Source organism: Aptenodytes patagonicus, chromosome 7 (genome assembly GCF_965638725.1).
Source record: "Aptenodytes patagonicus chromosome 7, bAptPat1.pri.cur, whole genome shotgun sequence".
Classification (NCBI taxonomy): domain Eukaryota; kingdom Metazoa; phylum Chordata; class Aves; order Sphenisciformes; family Spheniscidae; genus Aptenodytes; species Aptenodytes patagonicus.
In genome coordinates, this window is record NC_134955.1 from 18,723,481 (window position 1) to 18,747,105 (window position 23,625).

Consider the following 23,625-nt stretch of genomic DNA (forward strand, 5'->3'; position numbering starts at 1 on the left):
GTCATATGGGGCCAAGTGCAGCTGCTTTGGGCCATGGCTTCAAGGTGTAGCATCAAAACTGCCCTTTATCGCCCTGCTCCAAAGCATCAAAACACCCTCCGGCAAGGACTGCTGCAGCTTCACCCCCTGCTGCAAGGGCAAACTTGTTGTTTGTGTCTTAGAGGCATCTGTAATAAGTTCATTAATGCTTGGGATGTTCCTCAGGTCTTGGTTTTCTGAGGCATTTTAACCTCCCTCCTTCAAGGGGTTGCCTGCTGCTGCTACAGTCCAAAGCGTGTTTAGCTGCTGGGGCTGGTTGCAGGATGCTTCTCTAATATCCATCTCAGGTTTTGGGGGCCAGGGCAAGGCAGGAGCAGGTCACACCACCGTGCCACCCACAGGGACAGGCTCCCTTTGAGCCCTGCTGGGTTTCACACCCTTCCACTCCGGGAAAAGAAATGAAGGGGTGCGAAGGGGTGCAACAAGGTGCAAAGGGGGCTCCAAGGACCTGCACTTGATTCTGGCCATTGCTTTTCAGCAACCCCGCGCCATCCCAGCTGAAGCTGCCCAGTGTCGGGGTCCCCCCCAGCACTGACCTGCCACTACTTGGGACACCTCCATGACACCCTCCCAGTGCAGGGAGGGAAGCGGGCGATGCCCCCACTCTGCTTAGCTGCAGGCAGGCCGGCTGCTTCCTCCAATGAGCCCAGCTCTGCCAGTGGTGCCAAACAAGCAGCCCTTGTTTTGGGGGCAGTGCATGACCCCAGGGATCTGAGGCTGCAGCCAGCTGGCCCCATGGAGTTTGCAGGAGACCTTTGTCCAGAGGCATGCCCTGGGCACTGACCTGCCCCCACTCACTGCACCAATTTAGGGTTGCAACGCTAAAAAAAACAACTTAGCACTATGAGAGAGAATTTTTTAATGAGAAGGTGGTGCTGCAGGGAGGGAAGATTGGCAGGTATTTAGCTGCTAACAGACATCTGCATTGGCGATGCCTGAGCAGTTCAGCTTTATTGTCTCCTGGCTGCAGTGGGAGAGGATGCTGGAGGCTAAAGGACGCGGGCACAGCTGTGATGTCCGCCAGGGATGCTCCTGCACCTCCCTCCACCCATAACCTACAAGCACTTCTGGCCGCGAGCACAGGGCAAGCATCTTCACATTTTTGACCTAACCCTAAACCACACCGGTGACAGAGCTTCTTGGGAAACACTCAGGGGTTCACAGCCAGAGAGGCTGAGATGCAAAGTCCCATGCTGCAAATAATTATTAACAGGGTGTTTTGCATGCAGAAGCTCAGAGAGGTGGTGTGCAAAGCCACAGACTGTGTTTGCCGAGGTGCTTAAATGTGGATTCAAGATCTTAACCCCAGGCAGGCACGTTGGAAAATGCTGGCTGCGGTGGAAAGTGAAGCCAGTGCTTAGGAGAAAGGTGACAATAAATAGGTGGGAATTAAGAGCCTTTATGAGCATATTCACACAGCAGCACCTGCCTCAGGATGTCAGGATTGATTCACCAAAGAGGAGCTGGGTGGTTGCTCCCACTCCAAGGAAACACATTGCAATTTTAAGCTGATCCTTGGGTCACCAAGGGGTGTTGACCTTCATCTTTCCGAGCCCACTCTCCTCCCAGGACCAGAAGGCTCAATTGCTTTGTGCTTTGTCACATGGAGGAGATGTAATTGCATAAATGATGGTCTTCTCGAGGCAACTTTGGCTGGAAATTAAAGGAAATAATTAAATGGCATCTAGTGCTGGCAAAGAGAATGAGATAGATGGCACGCTTGGATGAGGCTGGAGGCACATCTCTGCATTGTGCATGGTGATCCCACCTGTGAGCTGATACCCCCGGCCCCAAGCCGGGCTTGCGTGGCCCCAAGGACCGTGGCAGGGATTGCTCAAGGTGGGCAACGAGGTGAGTTGGGTCCCAGTGCTCCCCATCACATCCTGGCGTGGGAGTCGATGAATCGATGCCATCATTGCCACTTACCACCCCATCCTGTCAGCCGCCGGTCACGCTGCCTGCTGCCATTGCCTGCCGGGGTTGTTGTTGCCCGTCCCCGGCAATTTCAGCCTGCTGCAAAATAACTCGGATGAGGCAAACACCACGAGATCCCTGCCCCAACGAGCAGACGGGGCCAGCAGCCAGGGTGAGGCAGGTCCCCTCCTCCCCGAGATGGGTGCCAGGCGTGTCCCCAGCCGCGGGGGAGGACAGGCCAGGGGATGCGGAAGGACATCCGACACCGAGCGGGGTCAGGAACGGGCAGGAGGCGCGGGGGTGGTGGGGATTTGGGCAGGGTCACAGAGCGCGTGGGACGCAGGGACAGGTGATGCCGAGTTTGGCAGCAGCGTGGCAATGCACAGCAGCGTACAAGTAAGCCCTAGTGAAGACATCAGGGCAGCTCACAGGCTTAAAGACCATAAGCATTTTGCTGCATAAAGCCTTTTTTTTTTTAAAATAGCTAGGGGAAAGGCTGGAAGAGCAAAATATGATGGAGAAGGTCCACTGGGCTGAAAGCACCCCATGCTCAAAGGCTGCTGCAAACAGCCCTGATGGGGTGGAGCCATGCTCAGGGCCCATCATGACACCCAGCCGTGACACCTGGCTGCCGGCAAGCCGCCCTTGCCTGCCACCGGGATCAGTGTTTGCGGCATGAGAGACACCAAGAGAACAATTACCACCCAGCCTAAGCCTTTTGCAACTCCACTTAGCGTCTCCCCAAGGTCATTGCAGCCCATGCTGGCAGGCAAAAAATGTTTAAGCAGGCTGCTGGCCAGCTCTGCCTCCAAACCAGCCCCAGCCAGCCAGCACCGACAGACCAGGGATCGCCACCTCCCACGATGCCCAGGACATCTCCCCCAGTGCCTGCAGCACTGGGACATGGTGGCCAGGGCCTGAATGAGTCCCTTTGCCGTGCTCAGTGCAACCCCTCCCCTGCTCCCGGGTTTCCCATCAGCCGGAGCTGCTACCAAAGCACCTTCAGGTTTGGTTTTGCAGGTGTCACCCAGAAAAAGGGTGTAATTTGGGACGTGCCAGTGCTGCTGGAAAATGCACCCTTGCCTTGCAAACTGTATGTCAATTTAGGAAACAGCATTGGCGTGGGCGAGGTCCTGGCACAGTGCCAGGAAAAATTTAACACCGCCTCACTCGGGGGCTCGGGGCTGTGAATCAGGCTCCGCTAATTAGCTCCATCCAGCAGCTTCACGCCGGCACAGGGACCTTGAGTTGGAGTCAGGGTGTTTGCAACCAGACCTGCCCGGGCTTGTGCGCCTGTAGGCTCTGCTCAGCTCAGCTCAGACCGAGGAATAGTTTTCTTTTTTCCTTTAGCAGTGAGCTGCAAAATCCCGAACGCATTCTTCTGAATTTGAAGAAGACATTCATCCTCTAGAAATCCCACCCACAGCTTTGCATTTAACACCTCTTGGCAAAAAAATAATTGGTGTTTCTGAACTGAAGCTTTCCTTGCCCTTTAGGTCATTGCAGTTTGGGGCATTGGCTACCACTGTGATAAATAAATGAAAAAAAAACCTGTGGAGGAAAGGGCGAAGGCAAATGCACAGCCAAATGTAAGGAGAAAGAGGCTGCTGTAGCACCCCTGCTAGACTGCTGCCAGACTGCAGGTGGGGGAGTTGCAAGAGCCCCCCCAGAAAATAAAGTGTTTGAAACTAAGTGGAGTCAGGTCCCCGTCCACATGGCAAAGGGCAGGTGGCACACCCCGGTGTCACCTGCGGAGGGGACCCCAATCTCCTGGGGCTGGGGTGCACCTCCCTATGGGAGCCGTCAGGGCTGAGTCATTTGACAACCCCCCCTTGGGAATCCTCTCTGGCAGAGATCAAGGTTGCGAAAGCATGGCCCGCTCCCAGGGGCGTGTCACCTCACGCCCACAGCCGTGACCGCCGGCGATGGTGCTCCAGCTCACCCCCTGGAGCTCGGGGGATGCAGGGGGCTGGGGAGACAGAACAGCAAGGAAAGGGGTTCATCCACCATACCAAAAATAGGAGCAAGGAGGGACGGGTCCCTTGGCTGTCTCTCGCACATCTCTGCCTGCTCCAGATGCCTCAGCCACGGCACTCCGGGTCTTGCTCCGCAAACAGCTCCTGGTTAAACATCCCTGCTGCTCCTCTCAAGGCCTTGACATCAGGGCAAACATCCCACAGAGGTGCTAAGGGAGCCCAAATGCAGAAATCCTGGCTCCTTGCTGGGGCCACCAGTCCCACAGCGTGCAGGCACAGCAGAGTCAGCTCTGAAATCACCAGTGTCAAGGGCTGGAGATGAATTAAACACTCTGGGGATAAGCCCCCCAGTCCCTTCCCATCCTGTGAGCACCCAGGAGAGGATCAGTATTGTAACATTCCCCGACACAGCCCCATCCTCCCTTTCTCCCAATAAACCATTGGGAAGTGTCTGAGCTCACCAGTGCAATACACGCGTAAGTCGCTTAGAGAAGCACATCTAAAAGCAGTGACCCTCTCACGCTTGTATGACAGCAGCTCCAGATGCAGAGACAAGCCCTGCTACCACGAAGCCCAAGCAAAGCCTCGTTTGTAACAGCTTTGCTAACAGCAAATATTGCCCTTAATCCCTTGGAATTAAAAAAACAGACACAGACTGGGTCTGGATTGCTTGACCCTGCTGAAAGACTTTGCTCTGCAGTGCGTGGTGGTACGGGGCTTGCATGGCGTGCCATCCTCACCAGCCCATCCCTGCACACCAGACCCTGCTCCGTAGCCACGGGATGCTGGAAGAGACTGGCCAGACTGGAAACGCTTGCGGAGGAGCTGCTGTAGGTGCCCCAGCCTGGGGGCCAGGTGCGCGTTGCCCAGCCAGCTATGGTTTCCCCACCACTTCAAAGAGGATGGAGGAGGGCTGGTACCTCACCGGCTCCACCATGGGCTCCAGGAGAGCCTGAAAAGGTGTAAAGGAGCCCCGGGCCTGACGTCAGGACTATCCCTTTTGTCTGCAAAGCACATTTGCAAAGGGGTTTAGAGCCCTTGGGGAGGGTGAGTTTGCTTGGGTGGGACTGCGGTTGGGTTGGGTTAGTTTATGTTTGACCCGCTCCCGCCCACAGGCACTCAGCGCCGGGGCTGTCGGTACCCAGGGCAACAAGAGGAGGATACCCCCGAGCCAGAGCCCATGGCAACAGTGATTCCTCCCGGGTTGGGCTACAGATGCTGGGGACCCACCACACCTTGGCCCCTTGCCCAAAAAGAACTGTGCAGGGTTTTGCTGAGTCACACAGCGCCGCGGGGCCGGGAGGGTGCTGGGTTTTGCTGACTCAGGGTCAGTGGCTCTCGCCTTGACCATGCGCCCGCAGGGCAGGAGGAAAGCGGAGACTGGCCGAAATAACGGGACCCAGCAGGTTCAGCCAATGCCTCCAGCCATCGCTCTGGAAAACCTTGTGCCGTGTCCCACAAGAAGGTGGCAAGTTTCCTGATACCCCCGGCTTGACCAAGGCATGGCAATTTGGACAGCTGGTGTGATGAGATGCAGCCCAGGGCAGAAGTACCCCCTAAAAACACTCGGCATGGACCGCAATCAGGGGGCAGCAGGCACAGACCCGGGGCAGTGGGATGCTGCGTGAGGCTGTGGGAGGATGGAAGAGGCTCAGGGAGGGAGAGCAGGGAGGAGATGGCGTGAGCGAGGTGCCGGCGACATGAGCCAGCGATTTTCCAGAAGTTGCATGAACATGAAGGAGGCGGGCGAGGGACAGGGACCCCACCACAAAGCCAGGGGTCCCCCATCCCATCAGTGCCCAGCTCATCCCACAGGTCGCTGCTTTCCTGTCCCCAAGGCTGGGCACAAGCAAGAGCAGAAAACAAACACCCCTAGCCCTCAGGACTTGGAAGGGAAAGCATCTGTAAATCCGATTTTTTTTCTTTTTTTTTTTCCCCCAGCTGGTCTCGTGGCTGTAATAGCTCAGTTGGGGCAAATGGCGCAGAGATTAGCTCCGTCCGCCGCCTCCCAAGCTGGCGGGGTGGCACCTCTGAGCCCTGCCATGACACCCCGGGGGTGGCAAAGAGCCGGTCCTGGCACTCCCCGATGCTCGGCCCTGCATCCTGCAGTGGGGGGGACCTCAGGGTCTGCTGGTGGCCAGTGCCCCCTCCCCCGGGCTCTGCCCAGCACCAGCATCATCCTCAATTGCTGTAGGTGACCTGGTACCGCCACAGTAGCATTTTGAGGGGGGGGGCATATCTGGCTTGGCACCCCCCGCTGGTGCCTCCCAAACAAGCTATGGTCCAGGATATGCCTGTCTCCCCAAAAAAACCCCAGCCCAGAGGGATGAGTCCCCCCAAACTGGGGGTGTCCTGGGGCCAGGGAGAAGCATGGGGCTGGGGGGGCTGCTGACATTGCCGTGGACGTGGCTGCAAAATTAAACCCCACTGGTGACAGCGGGTGGGTGGCCAAGTTCCGTGAGCAGCCATGGGCTTCTAGCAGGCTGAGCCCTCACCATGCCAGGCTGGGGAGGGGCTGCACTCAGCAGGGTTTCAGGGAGTTGCTGGCTCAGGGGTGTCCCCCCCCCACCTCCCCAGGGAAGAGAGAAAAGCCAGAAAACCTGGAAAGAACAAAAAAAAAAACAAAAAGGAAGTTAAAGACACAACGAAAGCAAGCACGCGCGGCCGGCCAGGCACCTCATGATTTTTTTAATGGTGTTTATTCCCCTTTTCCCAGAGGCTGAGTCATGGGCTGAGGCGCTGGGGTTCAGGCCCGGGGACTGGGGGGGGCGGTGAGGCAGCACCCCCGGCCCCACACCCCACGCGAGTGCCCCCGCCCCGGCCCGCCCTCACGTGACGCCGCCGGTTGCAATTTTAGACCGTCAGCTGACTCGAAAAATCCCTGGAGAGGGGCCGCCGCTCCTACAAAAACAGGAAAGGCGGCCGGGCGCAGCATCGCGGCCTCCAAGCGGCAGGACCCTCCGGCCTCTGTCACCCCCCAGCCACCACCGCCGTCGCCGCCATGGGCCCCCACGGCCTCCTCCTGCTGCTTGCCCTGGCAGGGCCCTGCACGGCCCTCATCAGGTGAGCTGTGGGGCGTCCCTCAGGGTCTGGCTGAGCCCCCCGGATGGGGTGGGAATTGGGGGGGGAACATGGGACATGCACCACAGGTTCTGGTGCAATGGTGGCCTCTGGGATCCTCTTGCAGGCCTCCACCCCCCCGGTGCTTCTCCCCTCCCCATTAAAGCAGAGGGGAGAAGGGCTGAGACTCCCCCAGATGGGGGTTCAGGGCTGATGCCCTGCCCATGGGGGGGTCTTGCCCCGGCTTCCCCTATTCCCAGTGACCTTTGGTGGCTGCCTGTCACCCCCCCCCCCCCATCCTCCGGCTTTGGGAAAAGCGCTAAGCACGGTGTGGTGAGGGGGATCCAGCACAGGGTGCTGGCGGGAGCCCAAACCTCATCCACCCCACGCTGGCAGGACTCCTGGTTTCGGTGGAGCCATGCCGCCCCCCTCCCCGGGGGACCCCCACCACACACACACCCCCATTAACAGGTGGGGCGTTCACCCTCCCTTTGCAGGATCCCCCTGACCAAGTTCCCCTCCATGCGGCGGGTCCTGAATGAGGTGGGCAGCGAGATCCCGGATATGAATGCCCTCACCCAGCTCCTCAAGTTCAAGCTGGGCTTCGCTGACCTGGCTGAGCCCACCCCGGAGATCCTGAAGAACTACATGGATGTGAGTAACCCCCCTCCTGCCGACCACCCCCACTGTGGCAGACCCCAGCGCAATGCTGGCCATGCGGCTGTCACTTCTAGGGGTACCCATCCTGAGGGGGTGGTGGGACATGCCAGCCTCACCGTCCCACCACCACTAGGAAGTTGAAGGAGGGAGAGATGTTGATCCCATAGGAGAGATTCATGCACCCCCACGGCTTGGTGGGTGGTTGCCGAAAGTTGCTTTCCATCATTGCTAAACTAAAAATACTAATATAAATACTAATAATTACAATAATAATAAACAACCCACTGCCACTTGAGCGGGAGCTTTGCAGCTTCTGTGGCCTATTTCCTTTCCTCTTTGTCACTAATTAATGATCGTAAATAGGGGCCTGCTCGCTTGCTGTCCTTTCTAGCATCTTCTGGCCAGTTTGGGCCCCGCTTTCTGCGAGACAGGGGCATAAAAATCATCGTCCATTCCTTGGGGCGTTGGGGCATAAAAGAGCGAGCATGGGGCAGGGGGAGAGGGCTCAGACTGGGCATCAGCTTGCTATGGGACTGGGGTGCAGGACCCTTCCTCTCACTATCCTTCATCTTCTGCATGGCCTTGGGAAAAGCCACCCTGCACCTCCACCTTCTTCTCAGCGGCTTAGGGAGCAAAGGGACCTTCATGATGGAAGCAGCGATAAAAGGAGAAGCCAGATAAAGGATGTAAGGTTTGCCCTTGCCCAGCTGCCAGACATGTGTGGGGTTTCCTATTTCTGGGTTCCCCACCAGGTACCCTCACAGCTCTTGGGGGGGTGGGATGCAGGCATTGCCCAGCAGAATAAAGCTGTCGCCGGATATTTGGGCGTTAGTTCAGGATGTTCCCCCTTGCTCCCCTTCCCCAGGGGCTGTTGTCACCCAGCCAGCACCGTCATGCCGGGGCTGTGCTGGGAAGGGCCACCGGTGTTTTAATCAGCGGTGTTGAAAGCCAGGGTGCTAGCGGTTGCGCCACGGTGTTGTCTCTTGCAACCACAGCTCAGGCCGCTGCTCAGGGAAGGACTCTGCTCCCTTGTCACAGGGGAACCAGCCCAACCTGCAGTGGGAGATAAGGGACCACTGGGTCCCTCCCGGCCCAGCTGAAAATGCTCTTGCTGCCAGAGGAGCTGTTGGGATGAAAGGCACAACCTCCCCTAGACCGCCCTGTGTGGTCCCCACCAGCCCCTGGGACCCCCCGCGGGTCTGTGTATGTGATGTATGGGCCCCTATACCGGGGGTTAATTTTCAAGCCCCAGCAATAATTACAGAATCACTGGAAGCAAGTGCTGCCTCCCCATTATGGCTAATTGCAGTGGATTATTAATTACTCAGCGAGCAACCCCTGCAAACTAAGCACACAGGAGGTGAGCAGCTTTGATAATCCTGTTTTCTCCCCCCCCCAACTTAATTAAGTACACAGGGTCATTGGAAAGGCCACAGGCTGACTTCCCTTGCTAACAGCCTTCTCTCCAGGGCCCTGATCCAGCTGCTTGCCAAGCATGACATGGCTCTCTGCCCCTTTGGGAGCCTGGGGAAAAATGCGTCTGTCTGGTACCTGCTGGGCATTCCCTATTCATCCTCTCCCCTCCAGATAGAGGGATGCCCTGCAAACATCTCAACTGCCCAGGTTTCTTCCAGTCCCAGCAGGCATGCACTTGCCGGGAAGAGGGGTATCCTTCGGATACCTGCGCTACAGGGACTTCTCCCAGACTCTCACTCCACAGCCCTAAATCCCTCTCTGGCAGTGCTGCTGATGACCTTTTCTCCCTCAAGTTTCTCCAAAGTCTTCTGATGCCCGCAACTGAGCATTTTATTCCTCCCCAACCCAGGGGCTTGCCAGCCCGCACTGAAAGCCCCAACAGCTGTAACTCCACCCGCGGTGGGCAGAGCTGCTGCTTGCTGCAACCCACAGTTCCTCTGCAAACCTGCCAGCAAAGCAGCTTCCCAGCCAGTTTCAGCTTTTCAATAACGCAGGTGTTTTGCTTGGCTTCCTCCCATCTTTTTTCTCTTCCCTATAGTGAACCACATGCCGGCCTGCAGACCTTCCCCCTTCTCTTCTGCCCTGTCTTTCTGCCCCAAAAGTCCTCTTCCGCAAGCACCCGTCCCACTTCTCCTCCCCAATTTACCCTTTTCACACACGCTGTAATGAGGTGTGAACACCGAAGCGGAGCCTCCCTTCCAGAGGAGGAAGGCTGGGAGCCCATCACTGCCAAAAACAAGAAGAGGGCAGTGTCTAGATAAGAAGCTGGGCCCTTTTTCAATCCTAAGAGATTTTTTGGTCTTTAATCCCTACTTTTAGCTGGCCGCCTCTGCTCATGGCTCCCTTCTTCTCCTTTGCAGGCCCAGTATTATGGCGAGATTGGCATCGGGACCCCCCCACAGAAGTTCACTGTGGTCTTCGACACTGGCTCCTCCAACCTCTGGGTGCCATCTGTGCACTGTCACCTGCTGGACATTGCCTGCCGTAAGTGTCACAGATGCCAGCCATGGCTCAACAGCTTCTCCTTCCCTGCAAAATGTAGATCCTGGCATTGCAAGAGGAGAAACTGAGGCAGCAGCATGAAAGGGCTTGCCAGAGGCTGATGGGCTCTTTAGGGTCAGAGCTGGAAACAGGATCCCAACCTCCCGCATCCATCCTTCATTACTCCCTTCCTGTTTTTTCCCCTCCGCGTCACCCACGCACAGCTTCAAACCTTCCCCAACAGTCTTGGCCCTGCAGCTGGGGAGCAGCATCACAGGTTGTGATGTTTCTCCCCAAATTATAGACCAACACTGCTGTTGCCCCATTGTGCAAGGCTGGTGAAAAAAAATCAGCCTCTTGCCAGATCTGATACAAACTGTCCTAGTTTCTGGTTTATTGCCGCACGGAGCATGTGCGTGCATGTTTATGGATTTATGATTAACAAGAGCCAGGTAGGCACGATGAGATGAGAATGTCTTAGGGACTACAAGTGTTTTTGCTCTGTGGTGTTCCTACGCAATAAACCTGCACAGTTGAAGGTGTCAAACCCAGCTATGGCAAAATGCCATTTAAAAGCCATGGGCTATGCTGCTTAAGCAGAGTGGCGAAACCTGTGGAGCCAATAAATGCAACTGTCAAAGGCGGCCCACAATGCTTGTTGGGGGTAGGGACGAAATTTGGACTTCTTGTACGGCCCTGTAGTGCCCAGAGGGGAAACGGACCTTCTTTTTGCATATGTGAAATGAGGTTTAGGACGCTGGTAGGGTGGTGAGGTCCAGACCTGGTCTGTCTTGGGGGTTCCTGATCTGTAGCAGGGAGCTGGTTTCTCAAGGCAGTGGCGCAGGTGGTGCTGGGACCAAAGGGCTTGTTATATGAGTATGCAATGAGCCTAACCTCCTGCCAGACCAGGATCCAGATGGCCCAGCCAGGGAAGACCCCGTATAGCGTGTGAGTTTCCATAGGGCTCAGCTGGTTCATCCTCAGTCACTGTCTGCCCTGCTCAGTGAGCAGCTGTGGAGCCAGGCTGGCTGAGCTCGCCACACGCTGCTGCCCAACTCGTGACTCGGGAGGAATCTGCGGAGGAGGAATCTGCCCGGCCATAAAACCAGGGATATCTTACAGTTCCCAACCCTTCCAAGGGGAAAAGCAGCTTAGACTAGGGGAAAGCCCTTCTCCTCTGCAAATAAAAGAATATTTTGAGTCCTCTCAGCGCAAAAAACAATGACCATGTAAAAAAATTTCCAGCTAGTCTTAGTAAAAGAAACAGATAAATCCATAAAGTGAAAATGTTCATGCCCAGGCTATATTTAAAGCCACCCTGGTTCTCCATGGCACGGGGGGACGTTTCACTCTGCTGTGTCACACATCGTGACACACCAGCCACGTAGCCTCTAGGCTAATACCCAGTGGCCAAATCTGATTTAACAGCCAAATTGGATCTGCCCACCTAATTCCCCAGACATTGGAAATGCTTTGTTAAGCAGTCTGGGCTTGGCAAATGCTGGGTTCAGGCCCACTTTCACATCGTTGAGTGTCCATTTGTCCAGATGAGCCGGGTGGTGTGAGGTTAGGTATTGGGGAGCCCTAGGTATCAAGGAGCACTAATGTTGTATGTCCCCCTGTGTCCCCCTCCCTGGCTGCAGTGCTGCACCACAAGTACGATGCCTCTAAATCCAGCACCTACGTGGAGAATGGCACCGAGTTCGCCATCCACTACGGGACAGGGAGCCTCTCCGGGTACCTCAGCCAGGACACCGTCACAGTGAGTAACAACTGCCCTTGCCCCAAGCTGCCCCAGCCTGCTTTCGGCAGAGCACTTGAAGCCATTTGATTTCAACGGGTCTCCCTTCTTGAGTGTCCTACTCGTATAGAGCATGCTTCAGCACCGTGTTTCCAAATGCTTTGAAATGAGGTGGTGATGATGACTGAGGAAGCAATGATGACCAAGGCAGGCAGAGAAGGGGGAAGGTATTAATCAGCAGGTCAGCAGGCTAGGAGCAGGGACTGCACACGTGGTGCCCTGCGAATGCAGTCTCTGGCCATCCCTCCAATCCTTTTCCTCCTGACCCCTGAAATTTCCCAGCCCAAGCGCACACCAGCACCACCGCACAGGCTGCTGGTGGTGCCCAGCTTGTTCCTGGCCAATATCCACGCGATAGTGGATGTTCATACGGGCAGCAGCCTAAACACTGGCTAGAAATGGGCTTTTTGCTGCCCCATTCTGGTCTGGTGTTGAGAACCGGTGCTTATGTTTGCAAAGTCTGTGTAACACCTGGGGTGGGTTCCCTGGCAGCGTTCGGGGCCAAGCTTGAGGTAGCCGGGCTGCTGGTGGTTGCTTCCCATCATTTCCTTCTCAGCGAGCAAAGGCTGAGCTTTCTGTCCTGTGAAGGGCAGGCACCTTTCACGACTGCCTCCCAGGTACAGATGCTCATGAGAGTTTGCCAGCTGCCGAACGTCAGCGGCACACGTGCTCCCAGATTACTTGGTCTCCTGGCAGGGTTAAGAGCATATGTTTGCTTTGCGGGGGGGAAACAACGCATAAGTTTTGCATAAGCACATAAATCTAGGGATTTGGGGTTTTCCGTGTTAGGTTCAGCTGCAAAGAATTGGCTTACCAATTTCATCAGGATCAAAAGAAAAATATCCAAGAAGAGCCCAAAGTGGGTGGCTCATGCAAGGAGCACTCTTCAGCCCGTCCTTATAGCAGGAAAATTTCAGGCTAGCCTGGAAGCACCAGCTGTTGCCTCTGCACTGCATCCAAAGATGCTAGCAGCTCAGGCTGGGTGCAGGACCCTCTTTGGGGTAGAGGGCTTTTGATGGCCTCGGTGAACCCTGAAAATCAGTGCAGACAAGGCTGTGGGGGAGAGCGACAGGGGCTGCCAGCAGCTTTGCACTGCTGGTTTTGCTCTCTGCCTCCTGCAGCCCACCAAGCTTTGGGACCGTTTCAGTTTCATTTCATGCCATTTATTTCCTGCATCCCTCAGTTCACTTAGAAGCACCCCACTGCAAAAGAAACCGCCCATCCGAGCCTTCCCGCGGCTCTCGCCAAATGAAGGCACCATGTATGTAGCTTTAATGGATTCTCTTACATTAGGTTTGCAAAATGCAGGCGGAGCAGGCGGAGGCATCTGCATTTGTCCCAGTAACAGAGCAGGGCAGTGAGGCAAACAGCAAACTTTATTGTCCTGTGAAAGTGTGGGCTGGTTTAGGCGCTTTCCAGCTTAATGCAGGGGCTGAAATGAGTCAGAAGGAAAATTGCAGCTTTTTCTTTTTTTTGGTTTGTAATTATCACCCTAATGCCTGCTTGCTAATTAGTTCTCCACTTCTTGGCGGCTCAGAGGAAGGATTTTGTGCCTGAGCTTGTTCAGGAAGTGAGGATGGCTCTTGGCAGCCAGCACAGCTTGAAGCATTTGGTTTCTGTCTGGGCAGAAGCAAGAGAAACCTCTTGCGTGGAGCCTGAGCAGTGTCACACTTGCAGTATGCAGGAGCAGGGGCAACTCAGAGGGTCAGGGACTTTCAGCTTGGACACCAAGATGCTTCCTCTGATGCACAACATCCTGTAGGCAAGCTCGCAGTCAGGTGTAGTCTGGAAATACAGCATTGAAACAGCCTTCAGGGTGACCCTCTCGGCTCCAGCCATCCCAATGGGTGGAAGCAGCCACAGCAGCCTGTGGTAGCACTGACATCTGAACAAAAGGTGCTGGTTGGCAGGTGGTCCAGAGTCCCTCAGCCATGAATTTTTTTGGAGAGGGTGAGAAGCTCATGTCGAACATCCTCTCTCCTTCTGTGGAGGAATGATGCCTCGCAGCACCTCACTCCTCAGTGCTGCTCACCCTCCGAAGAGCAGCAGGTTCAGCCAGCCCCCTGCTGCTCAGGCATCTCAGCCCTTTATCACAGCCCAACCTTGGGATGTCCTTCAAGGACAGCAGAGGAAGCATCAACGGCTGTGGGGCGTGAGGTCTGTCCCGGGGCTGCAGTGCAGGTACAACGTGCAGGAGATGCCCCTCCGCCTCTCCCCTGTGCCTCTGTAGAAGGGATCTCCAAGCCCTGGTGCCAAACCGTGCCACAGAGGCCCTCGCCTCTAGTCTGCCTTTGCCATCCGGCGCTTGCCCACTCAGCTGAGGCCGCTAACAAGGAGGCTGGGTGAGCTGCGGGGTGCTGACACCTGTCTGCAAAGCGCCAGAGGGCGGCCACCACGCAGCCATCCACTGGTAATGACTTTTGGTCACTCGGTGTCTGGGCGAGAGCCAGCTGAGGGACGGAGATGAAGGATCTGTCACCTGGTGCCAGCATTCTGCTAAAGATGCTCTTGGGTTTCAGTCCTGCTGAGGACCAAGCGCGGGCAGGGTCTGCTGAGACCCCACCACCGGGCAGATATCTGCCTCCCTCTTGGGATGTGCAACCAGGGCAATATTCAAATAAACCTGGCACTCAGTTTTATCAGTCCATTGCATTTTTTTTTTTTTAAGTGGAAGCCTTATTGAACTTTCGGAGCTGCTGCAGGACCAGCTGTGCCAAGTGGTGGAGCGGTAGCTTTTGTAAACCTGCGGCATACAACTGGGGTGCTTGCCACACGCTGGCAAGCGGATGCATTGCTGTGAGCTGTTTCGCCCCACATCCTGCCCTGTGGCTTTCAGCTTTTGCAAGGCTCGATTGCCCTTTCCTAGCACAAGCCTCTGATACCATTAAAGCCAACACTGCCCATCCCAGCTTTGCACTGTCTAACCCTGGGGGGATATTAGTAATTTACAGGGATCGTTATCTGCCATCAGGTAGGAGAGGCCAGCTTTTCAGTCCAGCCCAGTTCACTACAGGGCTGCTAGCTGGAGGCTGAGAGGCTGAAAACATCCTAGCACGGATGCTAAAATTGCCTGTGGTCAGCCAGAAGCTCGGAAACCTCCTGAACTGCTAGAGCCAGGAGCCGGCAGACACGTCCTACTCCCTGTCAGCAGAGCTATCCTGTTTCCTGCAATCTCCTTCTTTCAGGGGATCTGCCCTTGCTGGGCATTTCAGCTTTCCAGCGGGGAACGCCAGTCCTTCTTGTGGCTGGCAAGAGAGGTGACCTTTGCATTCACAGTACTCTGCTTGCTATATTTGTGCTTTGAGCTCAACCTCGCTTTCCTGGCTGGGTCTTCTCCACTCCCATGGGAGGTCTCTGCAGGCTCTTCCGGGAGATACAGCAATATCCTGGGGATGTTTCTTATGTAGGGGAGATCGCAGGGGTCGTTGGCAGAGGTGAGAGGGATTTGTGCTCCCAACCAGGGATGGGTGCAGCACCCGAGGAGGTAGGACACAGAGATGACTTAGATGTCCAGGGTGGGGAAGAAGATTAAAGGCGCAGCACAAGAGCTTTTCGGACTGGGAGGAAAGGATGAAGTAGGCGATAGGGGAAAGGATGTAGGGGGGACAAAGTGATATAGGGCCCTCTGTGCAAAGAGGCGGAGCTGCAAAATGGCATGGCCAAGTGCCAGGACGCAGCAAAAGGCTGAAAGTGTTGAGTGAGGTAGGCAAAGAGCAAAGGGGGGGCTCCCTCCCGTAGGGGTGTGCTGGGCTTTGCAGGGACTCAGGAGGTGCCACTGTGCAGCTAGCGTGGCCTGTCATCCCCCCGAGGAGAGTGGCACCAGGGTATCTGGTTTCTGCAGCTGCCTACGAATGCAAGGGTGAAAGCAGGCAGGAGTGTGGCAGTGCACTGAGGGATGCACTACAGCCTCTGTTCAGCAAGATCCTGTTTCCACCCTGGTCCCCCGAGTCCGTTTTCTTTACAATCTGCTTTTCGCTTCCCTCCCCATCTCCCCTCAGCTCGGTAACTTGAAAATCAAGAACCAGATCTTTGGGGAGGCTGTGAAGCAGCCAGGCATCACGTTCATCGCTGCCAAATTCGATGGCATCCTGGGCATGGCATTCCCGAGGATCTCTGTGGACAAGGTCACCCCTTTCTTCGATAACATCATGCAACAGAAGCTGATCGAGAAAAACATCTTCTCATTCTACCTAAACAGGTAGTGTTGGGTTTGGTGGTGCGCCTCTCGTTGCGAGGGCAAGCCCAGCCGGGCATTTCTTTATGCCTCCCGATAGCACCTCTTGCCGTGTGCTGGTTTACGCCCTGGCCAGCACCACTGGGGAGGTCTCAGCAAGGTCTTCTTGCTGGAGCAGTCGGGCCAAAATCTCTTCTGTTTACTGCTTTGAAGCAAGAAGAAGGGAAGTGGAAATGCAGCCATTTCACTGATAAAAAGCTGGGTAGATCTGCTACCAGATGGAGAGACAGAGGATTTTTCCAGAGGAAAGAGAAATAAAAATAAACAGGGTTGTGATCATGAGATTGCGCGCTGCTAGTGCAGTCCCCGTTAGGGGGGTAAACACAGCCCCAGTTTGTTGCCAAAATCCGTGAGCCACGTGGCCACCACCATGTCACCTCCCAGGCAAGCATGCCCCCCACCAGTCATCACTAATGATGGGGCTAACACTCCCTCACCCCCTGGGAAACCCTCCTGCGTGACTCCCAATGCCTAGCCACCCGCTACTGCTCCCCCCAGGACCCCCCATCACCCTCCTGGCACCACAGGGGGGACTCTGAACTACTTCAGCCCAAAAAGAAGCATGCCAGGAGTGGGGAGGGCAGAGAGCACTGCTGCTGGCCAGCGCCAGCCCTCCCCCACCACCATATTTCCTCCCATCTGCTCGGCAGCGAGCTTTTATCTGACGGTAACCTTGAGGATTCGGCTCCGAGGCTGCTGGCTGGTGCAGAGTCGGGTGCAGATAACCTAACGCTGCATCAGCCATGTCCAACCCTGCACGAGTGTTTGTTTGTGACAAGCCAGTTATTCAGGGGGTCCCTGCACCAGTGCTCAGTTCCCCTTTGCTGTTTCCCTTCTCTGCAGCGAGTTTCTCCAGGTGTCCGTGCTAAAGCACCAGGCAAAAAGCAGCAGGATGCTTCGGCTGTGCCAAAACATTCCCATTTCCCCACCCCAGCCTATCTCACAGTATCTGTCCTTATATTGACATATTATAGCACGACGTAAGTCATCTGTCTCCAACGCTGCTAATGCCATGCTTCACCCCCAGGCACCCCGGTGTGTGTTTTGGGGTCACGCAGAGGGGGTTGTTCTTACCCTGCCCCTGATGTTCACAGGTTTGGGGGGTTTTTTTCAGAGACCCTACCGCTCAGCCCGGCGGCGAGCTGCTCCTGGGAGGGACCGACCCCAAGTATTACAGCGGCGACTTCAGCTGGGTCAACGTCACGCGCAAGGCCTACTGGCAGGTCCACATGGATGCGTAAGTCCCCCCTCCACCCAACTACATGCGTGCAGACAGCTCACGCCTGGGGCTGGGCTGAGACCCTCCCCAAAAAGGAATCACCTCTATCCCTGTAACAAAAAAAAAGCAGATTAAAATCCCACCCTAAGGCTGGGTCATTTGTCGCTGGAAGGGAAAGAGAGGCAGAAAACAGCAGGGGATGTTCTGCAAAATCCTTTCCTCTTGTTTACGGCTTGGCCCTTGAAAACACCTGCTGCACCATTGCGAAGTGGGGAAAAACACCAGCATGTTCTCCTTGCAGGCAGGGCGAGCCCCACGGATTAAACCCCGGCTTTGCTCAGCTCTCAGCAAGGCCTGAGCTGTGTGACTCACTTGCACACAGCTCTGGAGGATCAGAATGAGGCCCCAGGAAGCCAGCCCTTGACTGAAGGGCACTGCACGGCAATCAGCGCGCATTGTTGGAGGCAGAGGGGAGGAGAGCGGGCTGAGCTGCCGGCCACCAGCCCTCCGGTCTATTCTGAGCTCTCCCACGTGATGGGAACTTAAAAGGGGCCTGTGATCAGAGTGTGTCCTTTCCCCGGGGACAACATCCCTCCCCAGTGCAGAGTTTTAGTTCTCATCTTCCCCCAGCCCTGCCACGTTGGCAAAGTGTGGCAGAGCCTTGGCTGGAAGGCTTTATCTGTCCACGCTGCTGTGGAACGCGATGCAGGTGAGGAAGCCAAGCAGCTCCTCTCTTGCCTCTTCAATGTACATGAACCCTTCCCTTGCCCATGACCCCCTCAGCCATCACACCATCCCTTTAACCCTTTGCTTTTTGCAGTAGCACAGGTCATACAAGTCCCTAATGCATCATCTTTAGCTCACTTGCATGCCTGTTAGTCACAGTGTTTAGCAGGCAGGGTACACAGGCAGCAGTCTGGGCTGCCTGCAGAAATGCAGTAACGCACCAAGGCACCTGCTCAACTGGGAGCAAGCAAGGGCCCTGCAGGGGAGCCAGGCATTCTGTGCACTAAGTTGGTGCTGCATCAGGATTTCTGAGCGCCTGTCCTTCCTGGGCATCTGTCACAGCCCTCCCTTGCATGCCTACGTACTGCCTAGGCTCAGCTGTCTTCAACTCTTTGCCTACTGCTCCCCACAGACTTTGCTGGGAGGCCTCTAAGGGTTGTCTTCTGTCGGGGCATCTCTCCCCAGGGTGGATGTTGCCAATGGGCTGACTCTGTGCAAAGGGGGCTGCGAGGCCATTGTGGACACAGGAACCTCACTTATCACCGGCCCCACCAAGGAAGTGAAGGAGCTGCAGACGGCCATTGGTGCAAAACCACTCATCAAAGGCCAGGTGAGGCTGGGCTGGGAAAGCAGGAGTCCATGGCTGTCGCGGCATCCATGCTGGCACCCTGCTTTGCACCCAGATGCTTCTAGAGACCCCAGTCCTCTGCTCCCTCTGCTCTCCGTTCCCAGTCTGTACTCCTGGAAAAGCCCCTGGCATAGCAGGGACCCCTCCGTCTTTTGACCCTGGGTGGCGTTCAACGCCCTGCTCATGCTCTTGGTAGAGGGCACAGGCCCGTGAACTTCAGGAGGCTTTGGGTCATCTCTGCCGCCCGTCTCTGGGAGGTGGAGGAGAAGGGGTGCAAGTTGCAGCTGAGGCCGAGGATTCACGTTAATGTGAGTCCAGAGGCACTCTAATACAAATATATTTAATGCAAATGACAACCCTTCCCTGCCAAGCTTTTAACCATCTTAGCTCATCTCACAAGGTCATCTATCCTTCCTGAAATTGTGGAGGAACAGGGATTATAAGGACCCTCTAGGAAGGATGCTTTGCTCTGAAACCCCTCCCAAATCACAGAGCCATGAGTACTTGTAGGGCTTTCCTGCAGTATGGGGAGACCCCATGCTGCAGCAACAACTGGCTTAGACCTGCCACCCTCCCCAAAACTCGCCACTGTTAAACCAGCTTTGTCCGTTCATCACACCGTGAGTCCCTGTCTGTGTCTCTAGGCTGTATCAAGCCACGTCTCCCGCTCCTGTGGCAGAGGAAAGACCCCAGCCCTGCTGCGTCAGGTGCTGTGCCCTGGGGCTCAGCAGAGCCAAAAGCTGAACCCAGCATCATTTGGCTCCATCCCTATCCCTAAAACCCTCTGGCTCCTCAGCTTGCAGCTGTGGGCAGGGAGCAGCCTACTTACCCCAGCTCAAGCCTCCTCTGCACCCTGAGATGAGCAGTTCTTAGGGAAAACCGCAGCAAAGACGTGGTTGTGCCCGGGGAAGACCGTGGGCATGGGAGCTGCCGTGTAAAGCCTTTACTGTTTCTGTTTCAGTACGTGATCCCCTGCGATAAGGTGTCATCTCTGCCTGTCGTCACACTAACGCTAGGAGGGAAGCCCTACCAGCTCACAGGAGAGCAGTATGTCTTCAAGGTGCGTTCAGGCAGCTTTTCCCAGCTCTACACTTCTCCCCAAAGGCCTAACTTTTGCCTTCTCCACTCAAACCTCAACCATGAAATCTAAAATGCAAGAGCAGCAAAAGCAAGGCTGGAGCTGGCACTTGGGAAAAAGTCTGAAAGGTCGGGGTGACGGGGTGGTGGCACTGGCTAATGGACCCAGGCAACCTCACCAAAGTCCTGCAGGAACGAGACCCCCTGCATGATGCCATGAGGGATAGCAGCATGGGAGAGAAAGGGCAGGCAGGCTGTTGCATCACTTTCTATGAACATTTTGCCCTTTTCTGCTGGATTCTGGTCCCATGAAGCCAGCCTTGTCATAGCAGAGGCCACCAGCCTGGCATTTAAGCCATCAGAGTCAACTTGCAAGGACCATCTTGTGCAGAATTTCGATGACGGCTCTAATTCAGAGCAGCATGGGCTGGGAGGTTTAGGGGCACGTGCGGCTTTACTTGATGCTTTGCTGCGTAAGGCCTCTGGGAGGGGGAGCTGGGTTTGGGAGCCGTGGGAGTGGCAAGTTGGGAGTTACTTTTGCAAGCTGTGGATCTCAGACTGGGAGAGGCTGAAGCGCAGCTGGCATTGGCAGGTGTTACTGCTGAGCCTGTGAGGTTGAGGGAAGGGGAGGACCTCCTTGGACTGCAGCTCTCTCTCTTCTCTCTAGGTTTCTGTACAAGGAGAGACCATCTGCCTGAGCGGCTTTTCAGGCTTGGACGTCCCACCGCCCGGGGGCCCACTCTGGATCCTGGGAGATGTCTTCATCGGTCCCTACTACACCGTCTTTGACCGTGATAACGACTCTGTTGGCTTTGCCAAATGTGTCTAAGCGCCTGACCCCCACTGCCTCTGCCACACACATACTTACACACACACACAGGAGCCGTAGAGAAAGATTACCAGGATTAGAAACCCAGTGACTGGAAAGGAAAAAAAAAAAAAGAAAAAGAAATGGAACTAGATTTAAAATTACACAGAAAATAGTCATTAGTGCCCTGCTAGCTACTTTTTCCCCTCCGTTGAATAAGTGGTGCTGGGAGGTCTCTAGTTGACAACTCCAGCTGGAGTAACCCCTTGCTTTACTGCTAGGTCTTCCAGTATTTGTTTTTAAGAATGATGTTCAGAGCTGAACAAGGCCCTCTCATGTCTCCCAGCCCTGGTCTCCTTCCTGGGGGGGCGCAGCTGGCTGGAGCCAGCCCCTGGCGCCTTTGTTGCTGCAGAGAGGCTGTGCAGCTGCTCTTGGGTTTGGGCTTCTGCGCTGGAGGAGAGGGACGGGGAAGGCTGTCTGGCACATTATTTACTACTTCTTGCTTTTTCACTGATGAAGTGGGGGAGTGGGTGGGGGAGGAGAGTCCATCTTCATCACCCCTCCACGACGGGTTGAGGCAGCAACAACTAGGTCATTTCTCAACGGGTTTGTGCTGGCTTAGTCCTGGGAGAGCACGTCCCGAGCTGGAGCAATGGGGGATCGCAGTAGCGTGCCCAAGGGTTGAGTTTCAGAGCCCAAGGGCTTTGGTGGTATGTTTTTGTGTTGTGACAGCACTAGTGAGAGAGCTGAAGGCATGATGCCCTCGTGCCTGACCTAACAAGGCAGGGGTTCGTAGGGGGGCTCCAGCCAGTGGGACTCTTCAGGGAGTAAGAATATAAAGGGGTCAAGATAGGGTCAAGATAGGATTTAATAGGGGTCACTTGAATTCATGGCCATGAAAGCCCAGCTTCCTGCTGAGTAAAGTCACTTGACACAGGTTCTCTCAAGTTTGGTGAACTTCTCCTGGGTTCCCCAAACCACAGATCTTCCCAGCTTCATCCGCACCAGTGAGTTGAGCATAATGTTTCCTAAAGCAACTGTGATCCACAAGCCGAAATCACACTGATAAAATCCATAGGTGTTTGTCAGCCACATAAGACCTTTTGGAAACGTTATTCGCAGCATTTTGAACTGCCCAAAACTCAAGAGACAGTTGGCAGAGCCAGGAAGCCTCCCAGGCAGAAGGGTGCAGTGGCAGCTGCTGGACTTGCATTTGCTTTCCCTGCTGCCCGAAACCCAACTGCCTTTAACACCCTCCTTACCTGCTTTCCACTTTCCTAACACTGGTGAGAGTTCTGTTCATGTCCACCCTGTGTTGCAGACGGAGTGAGGCACAATCCTGCTTTGGAGAGGTTGTAGCTGATTTAGCTGTACTCGCAGATCCTCCTGGAGAGATGAGATCTGTGCACATGGAGCCATTCACTTCACTGGGCTGGCATCAGTAGGCAAACACTGGTGGACCTGGGAGGACGATAAAGTGAGTTAAGCAGTACTGGAAAGCAGAAGAGAGTCTGCCAAGAATCCCAGCCTGTGCTGGGAGTAGAAGATTCCCTTCGTTTTCCCAGTGTGCTGGATCAGGTCCTGAAGTTAGGGAGTGGCAGCAAAGCTGAGGGTGGCAAGAGGACCAGATCAACACCGTCCGTGACCCCAAGCCAGGCAAAACAGATGGTAAAATCCTGGCTCCCCAAAATTCACTGATAATCCTGCCAGCGGTACTGGTGGGGCCAAGGAAGTTCCCGAGAAAGGTCTTTGGGCAGTGGGTAAATAGATGGTTATGCCTGGTGGAATGCATATACATCATCCCCAGTATTGAATTCACCATGAGAATCAGAGGCACAGGTGGGGAAGAGGTCGCGAGGTGAGCTGTGGGAGAACAGTGAGCATGTAGCCTGCGATGTCCCCTGTCCCCACCCCCTGCAGCTGATCAGTTTGGTTTTATAACCATGCCTCACACCTTGGAGGGGTCTGGTGTGGGCACTGGAGACAGGCCTGGGCACACTTCTGATGCGTGCATTGTCCCCTGCAACCCCGGATGTGACAAATGCTGCTCCCAAAGCTTGCTTCTGCCTGCTCGTAGTCTTCACCTGCAACCCTGCATCTGGACACCTAAGGACATCTGTTGCAGACTGGCTAGAGAACAGTAGCGTGTTACCGAAAAAAAATCATCAATAGGTACTCCAAAATCAGCAGATATTCAGCACCTCTCCGGAGAGCCCTGGTTTCACACCGATTAAGTGCCCTGAGCTCCTCCAAGTCCTGCTACATTGTTTCCCAGCTGCAGGATTTCTCCAGCGCGGTGAGACAGAGACAGCCTCTCAGGTACCCACTAATCAGACCTGATGCGGGGGGAAGCCCAATGTGGAGCTGGCAGCAGGTTTTGAATGTCTTCGACATCAGATTTAAGCGGCACATGCAATGCAGCACCAGAACAAGCCGTCGGGCCGCAGTTCTGCTGGGCATGCAATGCCTTATGCTGTCTGCATCGTAGCCTCTGCGGTAATCCAAGGCTGGGCTGGTCTCTGTCCTCAGGCAGGCAGGAGACTGCTGCCTGAGGAAAGAGCATGGCCCAAAACGATGCCGAGTGACATATCTTAGGATAGGCTGGAGGAGCGGTTCATTGTAGTCTTCCCTGAGTGGGTCTCCTCCCCGTGTTCTTTTATTTGCATTTTTAAACCAAACTAACCACGTGACTGTTTTGGTTTTTTTTATCTAATTTGCTGTCAGAATTACTGTCTCATCATAGAAAATTGAAGAGAATATACAGTATTTCCCCCCCCTTAACTCTGAGAGTGGTCTTTCCTTAAGCAGTTTGAGATGCCAAACTCTTTCTCCGTGTCCAGAGACTGTGTCTCCCTGACCTGTTGGCTCAGTATGTCTGGTCACCCACTTGGGTGGACTCGTGTTTCAGAAGGGCTTCTTCCCTTCTCTCTGATAAGGAAACATGCTAGCAGCCTGTCGGGATTGTCTTTTTCAATGTATTAAAACATAACCCAGCCTGTTCAGGATGACATGACAGTGTCACCTGT

General features: G+C 55.1%; 1 protein-coding gene across 1 annotated transcript; it reads left to right on the plus strand.

The window, feature by feature from the left end:
* The first annotated feature begins 6,806 nt into the window (after window positions 1-6,806).
* On the plus strand, window positions 6,807-23,380 carry CTSD (cathepsin D). Its single transcript, XM_076344203.1, has 9 exons — window positions 6,807-6,992; window positions 7,487-7,643; window positions 9,986-10,109; window positions 11,750-11,868; window positions 15,906-16,105; window positions 17,256-17,378; window positions 18,552-18,696; window positions 19,676-19,774; window positions 20,459-23,380. The coding sequence occupies exons 1-9, from the start codon at window positions 6,931-6,933 to the stop codon at window positions 20,618-20,620; spliced, it is 1,191 nt and encodes a 396-aa protein (XP_076200318.1). The 5' UTR covers window positions 6,807-6,930; the 3' UTR covers window positions 20,621-23,380.
* The last annotated feature ends 245 nt before the right edge of the window (window positions 23,381-23,625 follow it).